Here is a 24,589-nt window from a genome sequence, read left to right on the forward strand (position 1 = left end):
GTAGCCAATGCTTGCTTCCTCCTCTCCCCGCACTCCCCTCACAACTGTGCCGTCTTACAGTTAACACACTGTACGACGAACGTATCCGTTAAGGCACTGCGGCGAAATTTGGCGTTAGTGGGCTATGGCAGCAGACGACCGAGGTTAGTGCCTTTGCTAACAGCACGACGTCGCCTGCACCGCCTCTCCTCCGTTCTTGACAATATCAGTTGGCTCCTAAGCGACTGGAAAATCGTGGACTGCTGGATGAGTCCCGATTTCAGTTCGTAAGAGCTGATGGATGGGTCCGATTGTGGTGCAGACCCCACAAAGCCATGGACCCAGGTTGTCAACAAAGCACTGCGCAAGCTGGTGGTGGCTGCATAACAGTGTGGGTTGTGTTTACATGGAACGTACTGGGGCCTGGGGTCCAAATAAACCGATCGTTGACTGGAAATCGTTATGTTCGACTACTATGAGACCATTTGTAGGCATTCATGGGCTACAAGACTGCATGTTCTCAAACAACGATGGAATTTTTATGGATGACTTTGCGCCATGTCACTGGGCCACAGTTATTCAAGATTGGTTTGAAGAACATTCTGGACATTTCGAGCGAATGACATGGCCACACGGATCGCCCGACGTGACTCCCATCGAACATTTATGGGACATAATCGGGAGGTCGGCTCTTGCACAAAATACTGCACCAGTAACACTTTCGCAATTATGGACGATTATAGAGTTAAAATTGGAAATTTGTGGTAAGGCCTTAGGGGACCAAACTGCTCAGGTCATCGGTCCCTAAGCTTTCACACTACTTAAGCTAAAACTAACCCACGCTAAGGACGATACACACGCACCCATGCCCGAGGGAGGACTCGAACCTCCAGCAGGGGAGATTATAGAGACAGCATGGCTGAATATTTCTGGAGGACTTTCAATGACTTGTTGAATCCATGCCACATCGAGCTGCCGGGTAAAATGATGTCCAACTTAATATTGGGAAGTATCCTATGATTTCTGTCACCTCAGTGTATTTTTTGTAAGCTGTGACACTGTAAATTTGTTAGGATTTGTTGCTGATACAGTCTCATGGCACATGTAAATTTCAATTTTTTGGATGAACGCATTTCAGATTATATTTTTTCCGTGATATTAGTTTCTTTGGAAATTGTGTTGGCTATGTACTATCTAAGAGATTATAGCATTAAATAATTTAATATTCAAGGGAATTACAAAGTCCATGACACATCTTGAAAGGTCGGCACAGGTGAATAGTGAATAGCTAAACATAACACAACAAACAAAAATGGCTCTGAGACTATGGGACTTAACATCTGAGGTCATCAGCCCCCTGGAACTTAGAACTACTTAAACCTAACTAACCTAAGGACATCACACACATCCATGCCCGAGGCAGGATTCGAACCTGCTACCGTAGCGGTCGCGCGGTTCCAGACTGAAGCGCCTAGAACCGCTCGGCCACTCCGGCCGGCTAACACAACAAACAAATTGCACACATAGTGTAAGACAAATTCTTTAATGTATTTTTTTATAACGTGGTGCCGGCTAGTTAATTTGGGTAATCGCTGACAGGGGTGCCATTGACTCGCTGCTGCTGAAAATGGCGGCGAACAAAGCAGAGAGAGCATTTTTTATGCTAGAATTTGTCACTTGCCGGACGTCAGTGAGTGTGCAAAGAGTTCTCCACGGTAAGATTCACAAGACACCACTAGTTTACAACAAGACAGTGAAGTGATATCAGAAATTCGAGGAAGATGGCTGTTTGTGCAGTGCAAAACATTCGGACTGACTGGATGTGTCAGAACATACAGTGGACCATGTGAGGGACGTGATGCTGCGAAATCCCACAAAGTCTATCTATTGAGTAGTGCAGGATTGAACATCCCTCAGCAATCAATGCGAATAAGATTGAAGCCTACAAATTACAGCTACTGCAAGCTATAAGCCATGATGGCATATTGTGCTGTCTGGTGTTCTGCATTTGTAAGCAGAACCGTCTCGAAAATGACGAGTTCGGAACCAAATTAATCTTTAGTGAAGACTCACTTTTCATATTTCGGAAAGGTCAGCTGATAAAACGATCGAGTATAGGGGAAGAGGCTCCACATACTATTGTCGGACACGTCCAGGATTCCGAGAAAGTTAACGTTGTCTGCATTGTGCCCAAAAGGACAGTCTACAGACCCTTCTTTTTCGCTGAAATCATTGCCTATTGTATCACCTTTGACAAGATGGTGCAGTTGTGGCTCATGGCTCATTTCATCTTCTAACAAGATGGCAGCCGTCCATATTTCCACAACGTGTACGGGATTACATGAACGGGGCATCGCCATATCCGTGGATGAAGCGTAGTGCGACCAACGACGTGGCTCTATGCGAGTGGCTACCGCAGTCTCCAGACTTGACGCCTTGCAGTTTTTTGTCTTGGGTTAAATTAAAATTGTGTTCATGTTCCATCTCTACAATAGGCCCTCGAAGACTTGTTACAAAGCATCGCGGCAGCTGCTCTTACTACTAATTGCTGTATGCTGGGTGAATATTGGTAGAATTGGCTATCCAATAGATGTGTGCCTTGTGACGAAGGGTAAATATACAAAAAAATTTATAAACATTGTAGAAGACACTTCGAGAGTTTATCTCTCACGTGCTGCATGATTTATTACATTGCTATTGGACATTTACTGTACCGATTTTTGAAATGTTTCATGGTCTTTATAATTACAATATACTTAAGTGTTTTTATTATTAAAATCATAGGCACCTGTGTACGATAAAAGTGAATGCGACAACAAATCACAACGGTGGGAGGGAGAGCCAATTACAACATCCCCCCCCCCCCCCCCCCTCGAAGAGGACCCTGGATCTGCACCTGCATGAGGATCGATCGGAACACTGTAGTAGGCGAAGGAATATAAAACAGATACAGAAGAGTACAGACTTTGTGGCACTTATGGAAAAACCATTGCCGGGTAGTCCCACTTTCACAATCGCTGTGGCACAGTCACAGACGGTGCAGTATGGCACAGGGAAGAGCCTACCCGGCTCTCTGTGAAGGAGGGGGGTCATGGGAAGAATGGAAGCAGGACAGTTGCAAAGTGATGTGGCCTGATGGCTGAATGTGAATGGTTCTGTTGTTTTGCAGACGTGGCGACAGTTTATAGAGATCCAAACCGTATCCCGAAGACCAGGGCGAGGCTGACCACGTAGAATATCAGAAAGAGACCCGTTATTTGGCTGTGAGAGCACGACAGTGCCGGCTTCGTACCGCACGGCAACTGCCACATGCCACATGGACAGTCGAACGGTGGGCCAATAGTCTTTACACAGATGAGTCCCGATATGGTCTGGACAGCAATTCTCGACGGATTTGCATCCGAAGGAAACGTGGGACACGATTTCGGGACCCAACCATTGTGGAAAGACTCTGATATAGAGCGTGATGCCTAATGGTGTGAGCAGGGATTTTGTTGACCTCTCGAACACCTCTTCATGAAATTGGACGGTTAAATCGGAATGGTTTAACTACTGTCAGGTAATGTGATGAGATCTTGGGACCTCATGTGCTGTTGGTGCGAGGTACTGTGAGCCCAGGGGACCTCATGTGCTGTTGTTGCGAGGCACTGTGAGCCCAGACTTCATTCTGCTGGACGATAATGCTCGACCTTATACAGAACGTGTGGTTGATGCTTTCTTGGGAACGGAAGATATTGCACGCATGGCGTGGCCTGGTCGCTCTTCCAATATGAATCCCTTAGAGCACGTCTGGGATGCAGTAGGGACACGTCAGCATCAACCGCTCTCCAAGACTTACGAGCAGCGCTGCAGGAGGAATTGGCGTTATTGCCCAACATGAGATTGATGACATCGTTCACAGCATGTCCCGTCGTCTGTCAGGTCTATATTGCTGACAGAGGTGGTCACACCACATACTTTGCGCATAACCAGTTGTTTAAATGTGTGCATAAATCCGTTAAGTTGGAAAAAACGAACATTTTTCTTTAGTTATGCGCTTTGCAGTTGTTTACCTTGTGTATTCTTTATATTGTTTCTACTTCACTATCACTGATTATACTGTTTTGTGGCAAAATCAAACGCAACCTTGCAATATTTTGCTTTGTTGTTTTAATTTGGACACCGGAGTATTTAAGCTATTTAACAGTATATACATTGTGGAAGACTCATAAGCGGAGGAAGTATATTTGGGAAAGGACTGGATACGTGGGAAAATACCGACTTGATTACATTATGGAGAGATGGAGAGAGAGAGAGAGAGAGAGAGAGAGAGAGAGAGAGAGAGAGAGAGAGAGAGAGAGAGATAAATATTTGACTATTAGACGTGCCCAGGAGCAGATACAAATGCAGTTCACTATTTCGTAATGATGAAGAATAAGCTGATGCCTGCAAAAACTGTCAAGAAGAATCAGCGTGAAAAGAAGCGGGATTTTGAAAAAAAAAAATGGTTCAAATGGTTCGGAGCACTATGGGACTTAACATCTGTGGTCATCAGTCCCCTAGAACTTAGAACGACTTAAACCTAACTAACCTAAGGACATCACTCACATCCATGCCCGAGGCAGAATTCGAACCTGCGACCGTAGCGGTCACGCGGTTCCAAACTGAAGCGCCTAGAACCGCAAGGCCACACCGGCCGGCGGGGATTTTGAAACAATGGAAAATGTTTATGAGAGTTCGAAGTTGACTGTCGCTGTAGATGATTCAATAATGAATACCACTGTAGATATTTCAACTGAAGAGGAATAGTCATAATTTAAAAAAAGGGCTATCGCAGAAGTTAGAGTGTCAAATGTAGGAAGGTAAACGAAGAAACCTTCGGTAACAGAAGAAATACTTCAATTGCTCGACGAAAGAAGGAAGTAAGAACAAAAATGTTCAGGGAAAAACAGGAATACACCGAAATAAGTCACTTACGAATGGAATAAATAAGAAGCACAGGGAAGCCAAGGTGCAATGACTGCAGAGAAAATACCAGGAAATCTAAAGAGAAATGGTCACCAGAAGGACTTATTCAGCATACAGAGAAGTTTTGACTTTCCTGTAAGTGAAAAAACCTTCGGGAAGAAGGCAAGGGCATCGATATTAGCAGTGCACGTAGGCAGCGGACTAAAATGGAGAAGGCGCTACTCATTTGTATCTTGAAGTGTTATGAAGATGCCAACATGATGAGAAACTGGAACCACTATGCTCCCTTGATATTTACAGGCCGTCCTGTTAGAGCTAGTCCTAAGGCAGACGGGAGGTGGTGGAGTGAAATGGTTCTTTAGTTTCTAGTGTTTGTGTGTCTCTTGGGGACTCCTACAGTTCTGCAGTACCTAGGTAAGCGAAGACAATGAAGGTCGAGAAAAGTTTTTGCGTATGGTGAGGATCCTCAAAAGTGTGAATGAAGAACGTTCTGAGCTGCGCTGCTTTACCTGCCGCTATACTCGCTACGAAGTCATACCTAATGACTGGTGAGTCTCACCTTGAGGCGGAATGCCTCGGGCTCTCCGGTCTCCTCGTTTGTGGTGGCTAGCCCCTCCACGAACGTGAACTGGATCGGCTCCACATGTTCGCCTGTCTCCTCGTCAAGCTGAATACTGTGCGCCTCGTACTCGTTATCCATAAAATCCGATTGGAACACCATGGTATTCTGCTCGGACCCTTTACCACTCCTGCAACAAGAAATGGAAATGTGAACTTTATTGACATGCGCTGTGAAACATGAGGAAACGTCCTAATTTTGGGTCGGATGAAAGGGCACTGCTTTATTTCTTAGCGAAACAATCTGAAACTAATGCCCTTGGCCTTAGAAAATTATAATGAAATGAAATGAAGATGAAGCACAAGAATTCGTGACAGGCTAGCAGCACTCCGAGAAACAACGCTGTATGTACGTTTTCACCTTTCTACGTAAAGACAATTTTTTTTTAACCTTTCCTTCTTGCAACACCACCATTGGATATCAGCAGTCTTCTACGAAGTCTTCTACCGTCGAGAGTATGACGTTATGTACCTGACGTTCTTTGGAGAATGTCCCAAGAGCTCTAAAATTTGATCTTTGCGTTTTGTGACTATAGTCGAGCCCGCACCTGAGGTCGCTAATGTGGGATCTGGTCCGAATTCTCGTTGTTACCCGATCCCAAGTTTGTGCATCACTGTGATAAATAATATTTCAAACCTCTCCTGCAATGCTTCATGTCGTGACGAAATGCCACACTGTCTACGGTAGTAAATCCGTCGCGAAATTGAAATCACTGGTTCCTTTTGTGCTATTCCAGAAGAGAAATAAATTTGCAGGTTTTAAAACACGAAATTGTCTCTACCATAAAGCCTCGAAAAATTTTTATGTGAAGACTTTTAAAGCCTTTTAAAATAAAACAAATTATGAACATTTTACATCTTTAGTTTTCGTCTCTACATATTATTTCTGTTCGTCACCGTGAAGGCGAATACATTTCTCATTGACACCGTCATTGTAGAATGTGTGATGTTATTGACGGAGCCACCCTATCACCTCTGCTTGTGCCGCTTCATCACTAACAAAGTAAAGTCTGTGACGGTACGCCACATAACGTGAAAAAATAATACTGAAGAACTTCGCAAATATAACAAAACTAACGTCGTAATCAAATAAATATTATCGCAGAAAAAGCACGAAGACTATATAAACTAGTATGATCTGCGAATGTAATTGTAATCTCTGTTCCTTTTGAATAAGGATTGGACAGACTTCCCTTTTGTTTCTTGGTTGTGTAAAAAGCCATTTTGTGACGAGGCACGAAAATGTGTAACTTTCATGTAATATTTAGTCTAAATATAATCGAATATTACTTAAAACTGCAGCAAAAGTTTTACTGTAACAGATCCTATACTCATGAACCGCGTGACTTAAATAATTTATGCAAATTTTATAGGGGAACATTAGTGCAGAGATCAAAGCCATTGTTCTAAATGATAACGGTCCAGAGTCGTAATAAATATTTTAATACTTGCTTATTTTGACAAATAATAAAAATAACTGTAAATGTAAGAGATTTCTCTTGATTAGCGGTTCTTCTTTTGAAGCAGTAATAGTTTTTTCTAATATTGATCTATATTCATATAATTTATCTACAGTAGATTTTTTTGATCTCCGCTTAACGAATATTGGGAGAATCTCCTAAGCATTGACTTTTCACAAAAATAAAAACAATTACCAAAACTAAACTGCAGCCGTGTATCTAGAATAATTTGTGTTGGTGGTGTCTTTTGATATGAAAACAGCTTGTCGGGCAAACTAACTGCGAGAACCACCATAACTGAGTCCATGGCGTAAATAATTTTCCAGTTGTGAAGCAGAAAGAATAATATTAATTCAAAACGTTACATAACAAACAAATGACAACAATACACACATGTAGAAAGAACCACCACAAGTCCTCGAAGGTGTTCTTTTACGGTTTCGAAAGAGATGAAAATCTGATGGGGCTAAGCCGGGACTTTGAGGATGATCGGTGACAGTGAACCCAAGGCGTCGAATTGTTGCGGATGTCGCAGCAATCCTGTGTAACTTGGCACTGCCGCGCAAAAGGAGAGCGGGTTCCATGTGTGGACTAACTCTTCTTATTCGAAACTCGATTAGAGCACGCTATTTCTCACGCATCGACATAGTTACGTTACACTCCGCCATGTTACACGCTACAATTAAGAGTCTTCTAGCGGCAGAGAGCTGGAAGAACAAAGTTTTAGAATGTTTGTAACGTTTGTTTTAGTTAAAGAGCTTTAAGAATTTTGAGATAAATTCAGAGGCATTAGTTTTCAGCACGCCCTCGTAGCAATTATGTACTCAGCCTCCCAGGTGATGGTGTTACAGAAAGAGCAAACCGGGCCTATTTCTATCATTTTAAATAATTTGATGCTATCCTCCATTACTAAGACAGCAATTCTTGTGAATATACTTAATGTGTCTTCTGAATCCTTATACGGTTGCTCATAGCCGATATTTTCGCTTTTATGGATCTGCATCTAATTCTACATTCGCACTCTTGCCACAGAACGGCGCTTGTCGAAGGGTACCTCGTACCAATACTACCAATTTTCTTTGCTGTTCCCCACGCAATTAGAACGATGGGAAAAGAGCGTCGTCTTCCCTCCAGGGATTGCCATATGAGTTCACGAAGCATCTCCGCAATACTCGCGTGTTTTTCGAACCTACCAGTAACAAATCTAGCGTCTGGCCTCTGAATTGTTTGGATCTTTCTACACTGTTGGGGATCCCAAACACTACAGCAGTAATCAAGAGTAGGTTGCATTAGTGTTCTGTAAGCGGTCTGCTTTACAGATGAGCTACACTTTCCTAAACTTCTCTCAATTAACCGAAGCCGACCATTCGCTTACTAGTTCATTTCAAATCTCTTTGCAAACGTTAGGTCTGTTTGTTCAATCGGCTTGACTGTGTCATGCTGTACACTACCAATGCTGTATTCGAACATCACGGAACAGTTTTTCCTGCTCATCTGCATTAACTTACATTTTTCTACATTTAAAGCAAGCTCTCATTCATCACACCAACTGTATCCTCCTGCACTCCTCGCGAGTATATCCTGGACCTCATCTGCTCCTCCGCTATATTTTGGAAGTGCAGTTGACATAATAATAGTGACTGATTATAACAAAAATCTTCGGCCGCCATAGTTTATGAATTTTTATTCAAAACATAGTTGCAATCTTAATTTCTACGGAATCCAAACTGATCTTCCCCGAGGTCGGCTTCTACCAGTTTTTCCATTCGTCTGTAAAGAATTCGTGTTAGTATTTTGCAGCTGTGACTTATTAGTTCGGTAATTTTCACATCTGTCAACACCTGCTTTCTTTGGGATTGGAATTATTATATTCTTCTTGAAGTCTGAGGGTATTTCGCTTGTCTTATACATCTTGCTCACCAGATGGTGGAGTTTTATCAGGACTGGCTCTCCCAAGGCCGTCAGTAGTTCTAATGGAATGTTGTCTACTCCCGGGGCCTTGTTTCGACTCAGGTCTTTCAGTGCTCTGTCAAACTCTTCACGCAGTATCGTATCTCCCATTTTATCTTCATCTACATTCCATTTCCATAATATTGTCCTCAAGTACATCGCCCTTGTATAGACCCTCTATATACTCCATCCACCTTTCTGCCTTCCCTTCTTTGCTTAGAACTGGGTTTCCATCTGAGCTCTTGATATTCATACAAGTGGTTCTGTTTTCTCCAAACGTCTCTTTAATTTTCCTGTAGGCAGTATCTATCTTACCCCTAGTGAGATAAGCCTCCACATTCTTACATTTGTCCTCTATCCATCCCTGCTTAGCCATTTTGCACTTTCTGTCGATCTCATTTTTGAGACGTTTGTATTCCTTTTTGCCTGCTTCATTTACTGCATTTTTATATTTTCTCCTTTCATCAATTAATTTCGATATTTCTTCTATTACCCAAGGATTTCTACTAGCCCTCGTCTTTTTACCTACTTCATCCTCTGCTGCCTTCACTACTTCATCCCTCAGAGCTACCCATTCTTCTGCTACTGTATTTCTTTCCCCCATTCCTGTCAATTGTTCCCTTATGCTCTCCCTGAAACTCTGTACAACCTCTGGTTTAGTCAGTTTATCCAGGTCCCATCTCCTTAAATTCCCACCTTTTTGCAGTTTCTTCAGTTTTAATCTACAGTTCATAAGCAAAAGATTCTGGTCAGAGTCCACATCTGCCCCTGGAAATGTCTTACAACATAAAACCTGGTTCCTAAATCTCTGTCTTACCATTATATAATCTATCTGATACCTTCTAGCATCTCCAGGATTCTTCCATTTATACAACCTTCTTTTATGATTCTTGAACCAAGTGTTAGCTATGATTAAGTTATGGTCTGTGCAAAATTCTAACAGACGGCTTCCTCTTTCATTTCTTAGCCCCAATCCATATTCATCTACTATGTTTCCTTCTCTCCCTTTTCCTACTCTCGAATTCCAGTCACCCATGACTATTAAATTTTCGTCTCCCTTCACTATCTGAATAATTTCTTTTATCTCATCATATATTTAATCAATTTCTTAGTCATCTGCAGAGCTAGTTGGCATATAGTAGGTGTGGGCTTCGTGACTATCTTGGCCACAATAATGCGTTCACTATGCTGTTTGTAGTAGCTTACCCGCACTCCTATTTTTTATTCATTATTAAATCTACCCCTGCATTACCCCTATTTGATTTTGTATTTATAACCCTGTATTCACCTGACCAAAAGTCTTGCCTTCTGCCACCGAACTTCGCTAATTCCCACTATATCTAACTTTAACCCATCCATTTCCCTTTTTAAATTTTCTAACCTACCTGCCCGATTAAGGGATCTGACATTCCACGCTCCGACCCGTAGAACGCCAGTTTTCTTTCTCCTGATAACGACGTCCTCCTGAGTAGTCCCCGCCCGGCGATCCGAATGGGGGACTATTTTACCTCCGAAATATTTTACCCGAAAATAAAGCACTGTTAATATGAGAAATATCGTACGTTACATTAAGTCTTAGTCTAGAACAATAAACATTCCACTCCAAAAATTCCAATATTAATTTGCTCCCGTCTCCGGCCATCCTGATTTAGGTTTTCCGTGATTTCCCTAAATCGTTTCAGGCAAATGCCGGGATGGTTCCTTTGAAAGGGCACGGCCGATTTCCTTCCCAATCCTTCCCTAACCCGAGCTTGCGCTCCGTCTCTAATGACCTCGTTGTCGACGGGACGTTAAACGCTAACCATCACCACCATATTAATTTGCTCTAAAATTGAACGTGAAATGTGACTGTCTATCTTTGTTCTCAAGAAACTTGACTACCACTGATGCCGGGTTTCACCCTCCTCCTCCTCCTCCTCCTCCTCCTCCTCCTCCTCCTCCTCCTCCTCCCATTTCCACAATTATCCATAAATCACAGTTATCTGCACGATACACTTAGAAAACGAAACACAACAATAGAAGCATTCGGGGCTGGAGTTAACTTCCTCGGTAACTTTTGAATTCAGGTCGTTGCATAAGATTTGTTTATATGCTTAACGAATCACCATCTGCAGCGAAAACGATCTTCGGATATCATTACTAGTCCAAGTAGCCTAAATATTTAAACTGGTTGGTCATGTATTGGTTGCAGAATGGAAATGGCCTGGCACAGGGGATCACTGTACGGTGCTACACATTCTCCTAATGAACAGTAGTTAGTAAACAACTCCTCTCATATTGAGAATGCCGCTTTGTACTGCACGTATAGATCGCATGGTTTCGTAAGATACCTGTTCAAACGAAGGACAACTGGATGATCAATTAAAATGTCATAGTTAAGTTTACGCCTTCAAATCGCATAATAATTGCAATAGGCAATCGTCTGAAAGAGACATATGGGGAAAAAACAGCAAACACGAGCTCCTGCCTGTAATTGCAATGATGTTTATCTAGTGACAACGCGCCCGACAGGAGGAAACACGAAAAATAGAGGAGAGCTGCATCCGGTAATTATTGTGTCTGCAGCAGTCCAACATGGGAAGCGGACGCACAAATGAAACGGCAAACACAGTTTGTTTTTTTGAACAGATTTTTGGGATGTACATATTCGTCCTGTTGTTGTAAACCAACTTAGGGTACAGAGCAGCTCAAATTCTGGCGAACTGACTTTCAATCCTCTTCTTATTTCTATTCCTTTGTCTGGCACTAACAAAATAGTAAATTTATTTCTGTTAAAAATTACAAGGGCTGTAAACCCAATGTATGGGATACTAGACATACATTTGTTTTTCCTCTTTTTCTTCTGTGGTGCAATATGTACCTGAGTCTTTCTTCACTTTGTCTAGGATTGTGTCAACGAAAGTAAAAATTGGCTTTTCTACATCTAATAAACTACAACAAAAACTAATACACAATATAAAGTGTAAGCATGATCCATACACAGACTCTGGAATATACAAGGTCACATCCCAGGAATGCTCCATGTTCTACCTAGGACAAACAGGCCGAAATATCAACACCAGGTACACAGAGCACATAAAAGCCTACACACACAACAGACACACTACATCAGCCATAGCAACACATATACATAATAAGGACACCCATTTGGAAGAATAGAACTTAATGTCAAAGTACTCCACCGACTAAATAAAGGACATAAAATGGATTTGCTAGAAGAACTGGAGATATATTCACATTACAGAAAATATGAAGATAAAATATTAAACGAAAACCTTGAAAGTGAATCAGTGAATTTCTTCAGATGTTTCGGTAGTATACTTAAATAAAGATAGTAACACATAGAAATAAGCACAACTGGAAAATAGACATAAGTAAATTATGATCCAAATTGTGAAGGTAAATAACCTCTGTACAAAAATAACCTCTGTGGAAGACCTATAATGTCATCTCTATTGACTACTTATATGAACATCTGTGTAACTTTTGTTTATGTAAAATGTTTTCGATGTTTAAAAGTGTAGAACAAGTTGTGTGTGATGTTTAGTGTGTGTGGGAGACTGCGCAAATGGACCATAAGGAAACTGTAAGTACAAATTATTCTTAAGTTCGCCACTAACTTCACAAAAAGATCGACAACCAACTAAAATTCGCGTGTTTTCTTATATATTGCATTTAAGTCAACGAAATGAAGCAGAATCTCAAACATCGACAACATCACACAGGAATGACATAACAAACAAAAAAATCTCACTTGAAAATGGGAATCATTTCCCAAAACTCGTCGTGCGAAAAATAAAGAAAATCGTGACTGGTAGCAGATGAGTTATTTATAAACAAACCTATTGAAGAGTTTTCTATATGTTTTCCATCTATTTTTGAGCTGGTTTCGAGAGCGTTTGCCACTTCAGTTGAAAACGGACCTGTACAAGCGCAGATGGAACTGATCGATCTGCAGTGACAAATTCCATTACAATTAAACTGTCCAGAAGTTCTTGTACATTGTTTTCCTCGCGAAGAGGTTCCATGTCACCGTACGAAGGTTGCAAATGTGATATCAATGTTTCAATCAACATATGTGCGCGAAATACTTTTTTCGATTACTCTACTAATCGAGTAACAATTACGTGGCATCCTGGCTAACAAAAATCTGGGACATTGTATCTGTCTATGACGACTGTTTGTACCAAATATAAAAATTTATTATTTCTCTGGTGCACCAAAAATAATCAAATAATAATAATTTTTGTTTGTTTGTGACATATGTTGTTATGAAGTATACAACCGAGTTGCATTCAAGACGTTTAGTGTTCCTTGTACGACTGCACTGACGTCTAAATGCGGCGCGTTCGTAGTTTCCCCTTTGTTCTATTATGGAATTGAAAGTGAGAATTAATTTTTGTAACTGCTGTTGTACATATTTGCAATTGGTCGGATGAGCAACGCCCCATGAAATTTAATTTTGTCATAAAAATGAAAATATTTTTATGCCAAGTTACATAACCAATTTGCACTGCAACAGATTTCGGTTGGTCATGCCTTTACAATTTTACGTATGTATACAAACAAAAAGCCGTTTATAATTTTAGGTATGTATACAAACAAAAAGCCGTTTATACGTTTTTATCTGTTGGATGTATGTAACGTGTCACTTGAAATTTTTAGAAGTAGGATGGGGTATTTCACGCATGTGTGGGCAAGCAATTTTTATAATTTTTGTACACTGACACGCACTTTCGGCAGTCGTGCCTTAAAAATTTAAATGTGATACTGTACTTACAATGATCATGTATCTGTGCGGCGCTTTTTAAACGTGCACCGACACACTTACGCCTCCTTTTGTGATCAATCCTTCCTCCTTCCACATGCGGAGGCTCTGGCAGTTGCTTGTATGCTTGTATGCTATATGGAAACAGTTGGGGTTTAAATATGCAACTAATGTCGCTACCTGTTATTCTGCATATTACTAATGACAGTATTTGACGTCTAAAACAGTCTCATGTATTTGTATCTAAAACGGTATGAATTTCTGTACCAAAAAGCGTTTTGTTCTTGCATATTTTTCGTTTAGAACTGCTTTTAATGAGAAATTTTAGTTTCTGTAAAATATCCATCTCTTGTCAGGGCTTCCTTCCCCTCCAGTCTTCTCCACCAACTTCCAAAGTCTTGGCTCGGAACTATCTCCCTCTCCACTCTTCCCTCCTACAAACATCAACCCGCACAAACCCCCTCCTAAGCACTACTTTTGAATACTAAGTTCCCATGATACCCCTATTCCTGATAGTCGACATCCATTCGTCTCTTCACTCATATCTGTGTCTATTTCAATCAGGCAACAAATCGGCCTTTCCGTTTTACTTTATTCGATGGTCTATCTGTTTTTATATATTCGTGGACGACACTAATTTTCCATTCATCTGTTTCTATATTTTAATTAGTCCGCAAATCAACCTTTTATATTTAACTTGTGCAACTGACGATCGGTCTTTTTATTGTGTAACACGTTCTTTTTTGTCAACCGCAATGTTCACTTTTTATATTACTTTTTTAACATTTTAATCTCAGGTGGCTGAAAAGAGGCAAATTGCATCCCTTTGAGCCCGCCACTGTCCATAGGGGCGGGAGAGGGGTTGGGGGATGAAATAACACTAGATAAAGGAATTGTAAAATTTGTAACATAACATCTGTTACTGTGGTCTATTACACCTTATCAGATGATGGGTTAAACCCAAAACGCGTCATGCCAGTTAATAAGCAAATTCAAAGAAAATCAGCGACTGTTTCTAAGCAATGACAAAACTTTTTAAAATTCTTTCCAATAATAGTAATTAGCAGCCTCAGTGTGTAGTTTCATGTTGGAGCTTTTCAGTACTGTCTAATAGATTGCGCTACCACCTACCGTGTTAATCGGTTAATCCGGTCCGCTTCCCAGTGTCGACTACCTGTAGTGTGGTAGGTGCTTCCTTAAATGACGTCAACTTCCAGTGGGAATTGCGAGCTTCCAGATGGTCGGTGCTCGTCGTGTCGGAATCGACTACGGAAGTCGACTGGTTGTTAACATCACCGCTGTTACCGCTGCAACAGCCTCTTTTCCTGGAACAAACGGAAAATCGAGGTCTCAGGTCAGTGCACATAAATTAAAAGGAATGTCAGCAGACAGTGAAACATGTGAGTGGTGAATGATGTGGTCCAGGCAGTCACCATTACTCCAGGAAAGAGCTTGAACGCTAAGATGCTTATCCGTTAGGGCGTCTGTTACGTATTCTGATACATTTGGTGGGTTTGTGATGATCTGGCCAAACATTCTGATGATTACACCCACACTTCCGCAAAGTCGAATAGCAAACTAAATAGCCTACCTTCTTATTGCTCGACCAAGTATAATGACTGCCTAGCGTTGAGGGCAACGCCGTTAAGTGTTGTTCCTGAGAGAAAAAGATGGAACCTTTTGTGTACTTAGGTCAAATAAAGAATGTTACGTTAAGATATTTACAGTCTGTGTTATTCTCATGTCCAACAAGGCAACATAAACAAAAGTACTTTTCAGTATACAGAAAAGTTAATTATGAAGTATATCAAGGCTCTGTGTTATGCCCTCTATTATTCTTGATTTTTTATTTGAGATACCACTTGGTGGCAACACAGCCAGTGTTGCTCGCAGGTGATACCGGTAAGTTTTACTAAAGAACTCAACGAAGCTTATTTGTAGTAGACCTCTATGCCAACAGAAAACGCAGAAAGATACTTAGCAGACAAATGCATGGTGGTAAATGAGAAGAAAACGACATGGATTAGCTTTAAAGACGTAAGAAGAAAAGCAGAAAGCCATAAATTCCTATAATGTGGAGGACTGTAGTACTGAACAAATTTCTTACATGAAATTCCAAGTAGTTTGGTTAGATGATCGTTTAAGACGGGAAAAAGGTTAAGTAACTACAGTTACGCCTGAAGAATGTTGAGTAGACTAGCTGCAAACGCCGCTAAATGCATAATAAACGAAAAGACAAAATTACTGGGCTTTAATGGCGGAAATCTGAGATTAAGTTTTATACGTCAAAATCGTATGTGAAATACTGACTCAGCGGTTTTTGCACCTGGTTTATGCAGTTAGGAAGTTTTACAAACGTATCGATTCAATTACGAAACAAACATTCGGCTGCAATGCCCGCTATTCGCTGATACGTTAGGAGTGCCAGAAGGATGGAATTTAATTATTGCGAATACAAGCAGAATATGTTTCATTTCGAAGAGACGTCTCAAAATTCTACAAAATTGGCTTATAAAAAAACGAACGTGATATTATTTTATCAAGAAAAACTAGCTTATTTAACTTCAAAAAAGAAGCAGAAATGTATGTTCACCACACCATCGTGCTTTCGACATGAAAAGATATGTAGAAAATAAAATAAGTTCCACATTGCATCTTACAAAAACATCGATAAAATTTTAGAAAACGATGAAATTGGTGGAAAGGTGCGTCTTAGTTAAAACAGCGACAAAAAATTCTAGAAAATGAAACTGGCTGAAAACTACTTTTAAGTGACATCGACCTCATCACTGCCAATCACCTAAATATCGCTTCCGGCTTCTTCATCGTTCTGAGGGTTGGCAACGGCAGGAGCGAATCTCTGAATGTCTTCCTGCTCGTCTCAAAAATGGTTCAAATGGCTCTGCGCACTATGGGACTTAACATCTGAGGTCATCAGTCCCATAGAACTTAGAACTACTTAAACCTAACTAACCTAAGGACATCACACACATCCATGCCCGAGGCAGGACTCGAACCTGCGACCGCAGTCGCGCGGTTCCGGACTGAGCGCCTAGAACCACTAGACCACCGCGGCCGGCTCCTGCTCGTCTGACACCTCGGTGTAGAATTTGAATTCGTCGTTGGTCACCCATTCTTCACCGAAGTGGAGCTCCAAAAGTTTTTTGACGACTCCTAGTTTGACTTCTAGCCAACGGCTTTGCGCAGTGGTAACACCGGTTCCCGTCAGATCACCGAAGTTAAGCGCTGTCGGGCTGGGCTAGCACTTGGATGGGTGACCATCCGGTCTGCCGAGCGCTGTTGGCAAGCGGGGTGCACTCAGCCCTTGTGAGGCAAACTGAGGAGCTACTCGATTGAGAAGTAGCGGCTCCGGTCTCGTCAACTAACATGCGGCCGGGTGAGCGATATGCTGACCAAATGCTCCTCCATATCCGCATCCAGTGATGCCTTCGGGCTGCGGATGACACGGCGGCCAGTCGGTACCGTTGGGTCTTCATGATACAACAGAGTATACAATGATTAACTTCAGTTCTTAGCAGTCAGCAGTTTCTTCGCTTCCCAAAATGTCTTCATTCCCTGTGACCTAGCTGCTCGTTCTTCTGCAGATATGACAGACTTCTTCCGTTCTGATGGTTTGAAGGTCAGCCGTGTATATTTGTTCTTCAGAAGCAGTTTCTCTTCACTGTGTTAAATTTGGTGTCTAGTGATGTTCAATTCAGCCAGATCACTTTGTACTTCTTTAGGCCAGCAATCCTTTTCCGCACTGTATCAATTCACTTTCTTTATACACCGTCCACAAAATTACTCACTCTCTTAAAATAACTCATGCAAAGAAGTTAATACGCACCCTGATGATCAGCTGAACTGTGATTACCGGCGTATATTTCGACAATGCATCGGGAGCGAGAGCTTCATTGTTGCATATACGTTTGCTACAGCGCAACCAACCTAATTCTGAATAAGAAAAATATCCCTTCTAATCCTAACAAACTGAAATTTAGGTTTGAATGTCTAGATTGGTAAATCTGATGTCAGTTGACGTGCTTTGCATCCAGACATGGCACGGCGATTGCCATGCCTGTTGAACTTGGCGGGCTTTACAAACGTTTGTCATTTAGCGGGCTTTGCTCCCGAAGACAACATGCAGTTAGCGGATTTTGCAACCGCACACAATTTTCTACAGCCATTTTCAACGGTTTACAGCTGATTTTGCACCCTGAAACCTATTCCATCGTACTGGCGCTGAAAAAAATCTTTGTAGTAGTGTGCTCAACTCAAAATGGAAAAAAAATGCATTTAGCGGCTTTTGCATCTCGGCGACTCTGCTGTAACAATGAAACAGTGTTACGTGATTACAGTGCAAATTCACACAGTGTGGGGTGTGTTGTGCTGGATAAATGCACGTTTTGCGAAACTATCATTTATTATTTAAAAAACGGGTATTGAGTATAATGAAAACGATTGCCAATAAGGAATTTCTCCGGAACATTTTTAAAAAACAAAATTTTGGCTCGTCCATGTAATGTTTTAAATCAATTAGATTTTTCAGCATTAAACAGCCAATTATGACACCGGATGTAAAATAATTACCATAGAGAAGTACAGTACATACGAAGTCCGTATATCAGAAAAATGTGCTACATATACTTATAACAATCGTCAATGAATTGCATGCATAAATAAAGAACATAAAAACATTAGGGGCAGAAGTAAGAAATGGCCTGTCCAATTTCTATATCACTGAGGAATATACATTATTCGCTGGCCTGCTACTGTTTTTATAATACATGTAATGTATCTTACTTTAATAGCGTTCCTGCATGCTGCTTCTATGTTTTCTTTCGGGCAACTTAAGTGAGACTGGCGAAGAGCAATAACAACTGGTTGAGTAAAATCGCGTGCGCGTGTATGTGTGTGTGTGCGTGTGGGGGGGGGGGGGGGGGGCTCTGAAAGTGATGAGATATGCATCTGAACATAACATTTAGTTATACTACTTTCACTCTGAGTGACTTGTCCAGATCATCACTGTACAAAATGTTCAATGTATGAATACTATAAGACGCATCCTGTGTACCCAGTTCTTCCGGAATGTACCGCTATCCTTGGGGAACATACTTCACTCTGTCTGGTTATGCGGAAAATCATGTTTATATCGATTAATGAAGTGATTTCGAGGAACAATCGTTGAACACTAAGTTTTAAACATAAAAGTGACAACAGATTTGGCATACAGCTTTCGTTTCGTATCAGCTAGCTACATGATTCCGAAGAGACAATAGAAGCTCTGGAATTGTCTACCTTTGAATCTTTGACGCGAATATTTTCTGGAAATGGTCACGTGGTAGTCTGGGCGAAAGCTTACTTTTACCTTGTTATTCGTACTGTTAAGGGCGATAACAGCCAATTATTAAACACACAACATCGAATTAATCATGTTCGCCCAGATATTACCATTATTCTACTAGCCACCTGTGCATCCCCATGAGGTGCTGACTGATTTTCAGTGGAAAGTGACATTAAATGAAGACAATTCCCCTGACACCTTGCAGGTGACAGCCTTCCGTCGAGATACAGTGTGTTGACCAAGTATTTACGTATTGGCATTTGAAATGCAGATTGCGCGATGCCTTACGGGAACATGTGTGGGAAGTGGAGACGGTCCGAAGTTATTGTTCGCTAATAATACTTGCTACACCCTTTTTACTGATGACCAGGGCTGACATGCACACAACGTTCATTACATGTGTATTCTAACACTTAAGAACAACTTGGTATTACGGATCGTATTTACAATATCCCGTGTGGGGGCACGTAAACGACTCGTGTACAGTAGTAACGATGTAACAAATTTATAATAATTTGTGAGTGCTTTATTTTACTCTCAAAGAACAAACTACAAATGTCACTCAAAGAATTTCGAGGAACAACCTTGATGTAAAAATGTAACAGTAATTAAACAGTTCTCAACAACATACATGTGAGTAACCAAATATTCATTACGAATTTGGTTTGAAAAAGGACGTGATGCTCAAACTAGCCATCACATGGAAAAACCTATTATCGCAATTGGGACGGATATTGCAGGAAAATAAAAAGTTCGGATATGTCGATTCCTACTTAAGTACGTCTCGGACGGATCTCTTATCCGACATTTCGCCCTTCAGAGCCAATCTTAAAGATTCAAACTTTCGAACACGCCTATCGGCCGGAATAAAGCTTCTGACTACCAGTATCTCTGTCCTGTTTGTCGACGCCCTACTGCCCTAGCATTGTAGGGAAAGAATATAAGACGCCTTGGAGAGAGATGAACTCAAGGCTTTCGCACACAACCTGCTGCTCAGGATGAATGCCGCCACCTCTTGTTTTCTTGGAAACCAAATTCTGCAAAATAAAGGAAATAAGGAAGAATAAGTTTTAACGCCCTTCCGATATGAGTTCCTCGGGGACAGAGGCAATGTCGGGAAAGAATATCGCTCGTATCCTTTTCAGAGGAACCATCCTGGAATTTTCTGTCAGGGGACGGGCCACCTGGTGAAACTGAAGTGATATCTGCGGTCCTCATAGATGTAATACAGGCCCTTTGCTGTTCTTAATATATTACACTATGATTTAGGATACACTCTGAGTAACTCTCTTAGACTGTTATAATAATACTGTCGTTTACAATCTAAACGTAAAACGATTTAAATACGATATCTGCATCGTGTGAAAGTGGCAAGTGAACCTGAACAATAAAAAGTGTGAGGTCCTCCACACGTATATTAAATTTCGGTTACACGATAAATCACACAAATTTAATGGTTGTCGATTTAACTAAATACCGAGGGATTGCAGTTACAAACAATTTTAACTGGAAACATCTCACAGAAAGACTGACAGTCATCAAAACAAAGGTGGTTTTCGTTGTGGTGATATCTTTCAATCACCAGCTTTTTCCTCCTGTCAAAACATTCTGTTGACTCCCGCCTATTTAGGGAGCACTGACCGTCACCAATATTTAGGTATTTATTTTTCAGCAACTGCTATTCGAGAATGAAACAGTCAAGATATAGTCTGAAAGTGGTTCTAATAACCCTCTGCCAAACACTTTAGGGTGATCTTGTACAGTAATCATGCAGAAGTAGATTTGAATAAATTTTGAGAGAATTCTGAGACACCGAATACGTTTATACGACGATGTGGCACTTCCTAGTACCAGTATTTCATGATATACAATTAAAATAACACACATTTAATTGATTTTTAATGCTAGGGCAGCTGAAAGCTACATATTTTCTTTGTGAGGCAAATTACGAAAGGGTGTCAGTGGCAACAAAGTTAATGTCCAGGCGAACATGGATGATGCAAGAGCTGGAATAAGGTAACAAAGCAAAAGAGAAAAGCGAACTGCGTTCTTAACTCTCCCTTTAGAAAGGAAGGTACAGTTGTACTTCCCCAGTTTACTTCTTGCTGCACTGCATACGATCAGTGATATATTTCACTCTGCAGCGGTATGCGCGCGCTGGTTTGAAACTTCCTGAGAAATAGGGACCATTTGCCGAATCTGGTCTCGAACCTGGGACCTTTTCGTTCCACGAGCAAATGCTCCAATTGCATTACCCCAGTACGGCTCACGACTCGCCCTCATAGCTTTATTTCTGCAAGTACTTCATTTACTACCTTCCAAACTTCACACTCCTATGTAGATAGAAAACTCATTCTCGAAATACATCACTCATCTTCGCAGGAGAGCTCCTGTGAAGTTAGGAAGACAGGAGATGGGGTACTGGCAGAAGTGAATCTGGGAGGGAGGATCCCGTGCCGTGTTTGTATCCGTCATTGAACAGTGTCTGACACAGATTTAATATGCAAGGCAGTTTCAAGTGAATGACATTAAACGTGTCTCCAGCGCCCGATGAGATCCCTGTCAGATACTGTACAGAATTTGCTGCTGAGTTTCCTCCCGTTTTAACCATGATATACCGTAGTTCACTTGAACAACTGATACGCACAACTACTGTCCAATCTCATGGACGTCCATGTGTTGTAGAATTGTAGAACATACTCCGATCTCAGACTTCTTTCTCGCCTATTCTATGCTCGGTTAAAATCTATGCGCCACCTGCCACATCGTCCCAGCAACGGGCCGGAGCGTGTGCTGGATCCCATGCAACGCCGCAGAGAACGCACGCGTCGTTCGTGAAAACTATCTTAAGTCTAGCGTTCAAAGCTGTTTCATGATTGGTTTGAAACCCACCTTACTCTTGGATAGCAACACAGCAAGCGTGCAGCGCACCACTAACATGCGACGGGACAAATAAATAGCCACACGACGCGCCAGCCAGTGGCGGAGCGAAGGTCACTCCCAGCTGCTAATTTGCCCCCGAGTGCAGCACGAAGGCTGCGGCTACAATCACTCTTCGGCTCTGGTAAAAACACTCACACCTGTCAGCCTCAAAATGGTCTGAAAAACTAGCTTCCTCCAAGCTCCTGCTGCCAGCAAGGGTGGGCTTGCGGTTCTGAAATCAGCTTGTGCAAGTATTCTACGTACACAACAGCTGTTACTACGTCTTCATGTAGTAGGGGTGACACCTTCAATTGTATTTATAGGTCTTATTCTATTAGCAGGTGATTTCGGTGCTACATTAAATCATCTTCAGGCTCCTGAATAAAGCACACAACTTTGTCATAAATATACAAAATGCAGTATCAGCTAGCTAGCATCTATAGTTACCTATCTATTTTGCGATGCATGTGGGTATCACTACATGTAAGTGACACAAGAGGACTAACTTCCACTGTGCGGCTGGTCCCGGCGGAGGTTCGAGTCCTCCCTCGGGCATGGGTGTGTGTGTTTGTCCTTAGGATAGTTTAGGCTAAGTAGTGTGTAAGATTAGGGATTGATGACCTTAGCGGTTATGTCCCATAAGATTTCACACACATTTGAACATTTTTTTTTGACTAACTTCCCATCGCAATATAATTGAAGCAATCCAATATGTTCCTGCACCCTAATGAATAATCCCATGTGAATCTAATCACATTATGCACCTTCACTGCTGTTACCCATTAATTTATCTTCATCGCAGTGCAAAAATTATAAAAGCCAAGGGACCTGTGCGTATTTTTGGCACTTTTTATAGTTTTTAAATACTGATGGTACATGGAATAATTGTAGTCATTGGGGTAAGGGTAGTCGTGGGAATGACGAGAAAGCATCTATAAAAATGAGCCGAACGACATGAAATAATAATCATGAATTTATGTTACATCCTTGTAGATACAGTTCCATGCACTCAATTTTGAATAAAATTCTTCACAGTGCATTACAGCACTTCGGTGTAAGCGATATTTGTTGTAAGAGTGTATTCTTTGAGTACTTTTATTTTTTCGTTTCCTTTAAGGGATAGGGGCAGAGTTAATAGACTACGGCAGTGGTCACGCGTATTATCTATGACAATTCTGTATACAAATTATACAGTTAACAAGTCTTTAAAACAAATGAAATGGTATTTATAATAAGGTAATATGAAAAGGGAATCTCTCTTTCGGGGTTAGTAAGTTAGCTTCATGAAGTATAGATACTGACTGTCTAAAGTCTCTTATGTTTAAATTTCCAGAAATAGTAAGTTTTAGGGCAAAATCGGTGTACAGGTCAGGACGTTTAAAAAACATTTCAAATTATACCTCATTCATCCATGTACGAATAGTACGTGTTGAAAAAATAGGGATGTTGATTTGAGAAATAATATGTATGACGATGTAGTATGTTTTAACACTTTGCTGGTCACATGTACATATGAAAACTGAAATTGATTTAGTTTAATGGAATTAATGTATCATCAATTTGGATAGTAATTATAGAAAGTTTGATACTGAATTTTGTACAGGTATGACAAAGATATGTCTTCTATATTCCTGGGCCAGTAGGTGGTTAATGTAACACCGAAATCGATTGCAAATAAAATATGATATATAAATACAGCCGAGGGTGACATCTGTACTATGTAAAGTATTCTGCAGCTCTCTACCAGGCCTACAAAGGGAAAATGGTTGTAACCGTGGACGCAATACAGGTGATGCAACAGTGTAGCTGATTGTATGTGACGAGCTAAAACTGTAAGCAAAACCACAGCTTGAACTCAGTTTCCCACCTTTGGCGGGCAATGAGTACCTGTCGTGGCAGCCCAACAATTCTCACGAGCCAATACGAAGCCTGATTATGACAAACACTTCTCGCTTTTTCATTTTCAACCGTGAAGCTTTCGACCTTCTGCAGTGCTTTGCACCCTAACTCTGGGAGTGCGCCTACATCACGCAGGCAGTTCACAGATTTACGTGTTGTGAGTGATCAAGAACGTCCTGTTGAAAAATGGGCACCGCGATACTGTCGTATGAGAGGAAAAGCATGGAGGCAAAGGGTGTCGGTGATGCACGGTTGTGTCGTCGGAGTTCCCTCAATCAGTATCAGTCGCGGCCTGGAGCCATACACAATGGCTACCCACCCTATGACGCAAAGTGTAATACCGCTGCGCTTCTCCAAAATGTTGGAAGAATGGGACCTCTCCGCAGGATGCGTTTATACTGGCTGGAGATGTTCCTCCGAGGCAGAGCAGAACCGCGATTCATTGCTGAACACGTGCAGCTATTCGACAGCAGTCCACGCTTCCGAGTCACTGCATCGCCTCAGACGCAGCTGTTTGTGTTGTGGTGTGGTGTTAACTGTAGCCTACCCAACGGACGGTATTCCCCAGTCCGGCTGCCGCTGGTCTCCGACCAATGGAGCGAGATGATACTGAATGTTTGCGGGGAGGCCTCTACTTGTTCTTGGATGGCAGACATAAAAGTGAAGGGGGTTACAATGTGCTTGGTGCACAGTTCCGTGATC

General features: G+C 41.4%; 1 protein-coding gene and 1 pseudogene across 1 annotated transcript in view; one reads left to right on the forward strand and one right to left on the reverse strand.

Annotated features, from left to right (window-relative positions):
• The window catches only part of LOC126171192 (uncharacterized), a 205,441-nt gene that overhangs the window by 12,223 nt on the left and 168,629 nt on the right, over positions 1–24,589 (reverse strand). The window contains exons 2-3 of the mRNA XM_049920782.1: positions 14,854–15,047; positions 5,486–5,675 (exon numbers count right to left, since the gene is read on the reverse strand). Of these exons, the coding sequence (XP_049776739.1) occupies positions 5,486–5,647 (162 nt within the window). The 5' untranslated portion in view covers positions 5,648–5,675; positions 14,854–15,047. The remainder of the gene's footprint in view (positions 1–5,485; positions 5,676–14,853; positions 15,048–24,589) is intronic.
• On the forward strand, positions 16,912–17,028 carry LOC126098741 (5S ribosomal RNA; annotated as a pseudogene).

The sequence above is a fragment of the Schistocerca cancellata genome, chromosome 1 (assembly GCF_023864275.1).
Source record: "Schistocerca cancellata isolate TAMUIC-IGC-003103 chromosome 1, iqSchCanc2.1, whole genome shotgun sequence".
NCBI classification, from domain to species: domain Eukaryota; kingdom Metazoa; phylum Arthropoda; class Insecta; order Orthoptera; family Acrididae; genus Schistocerca; species Schistocerca cancellata.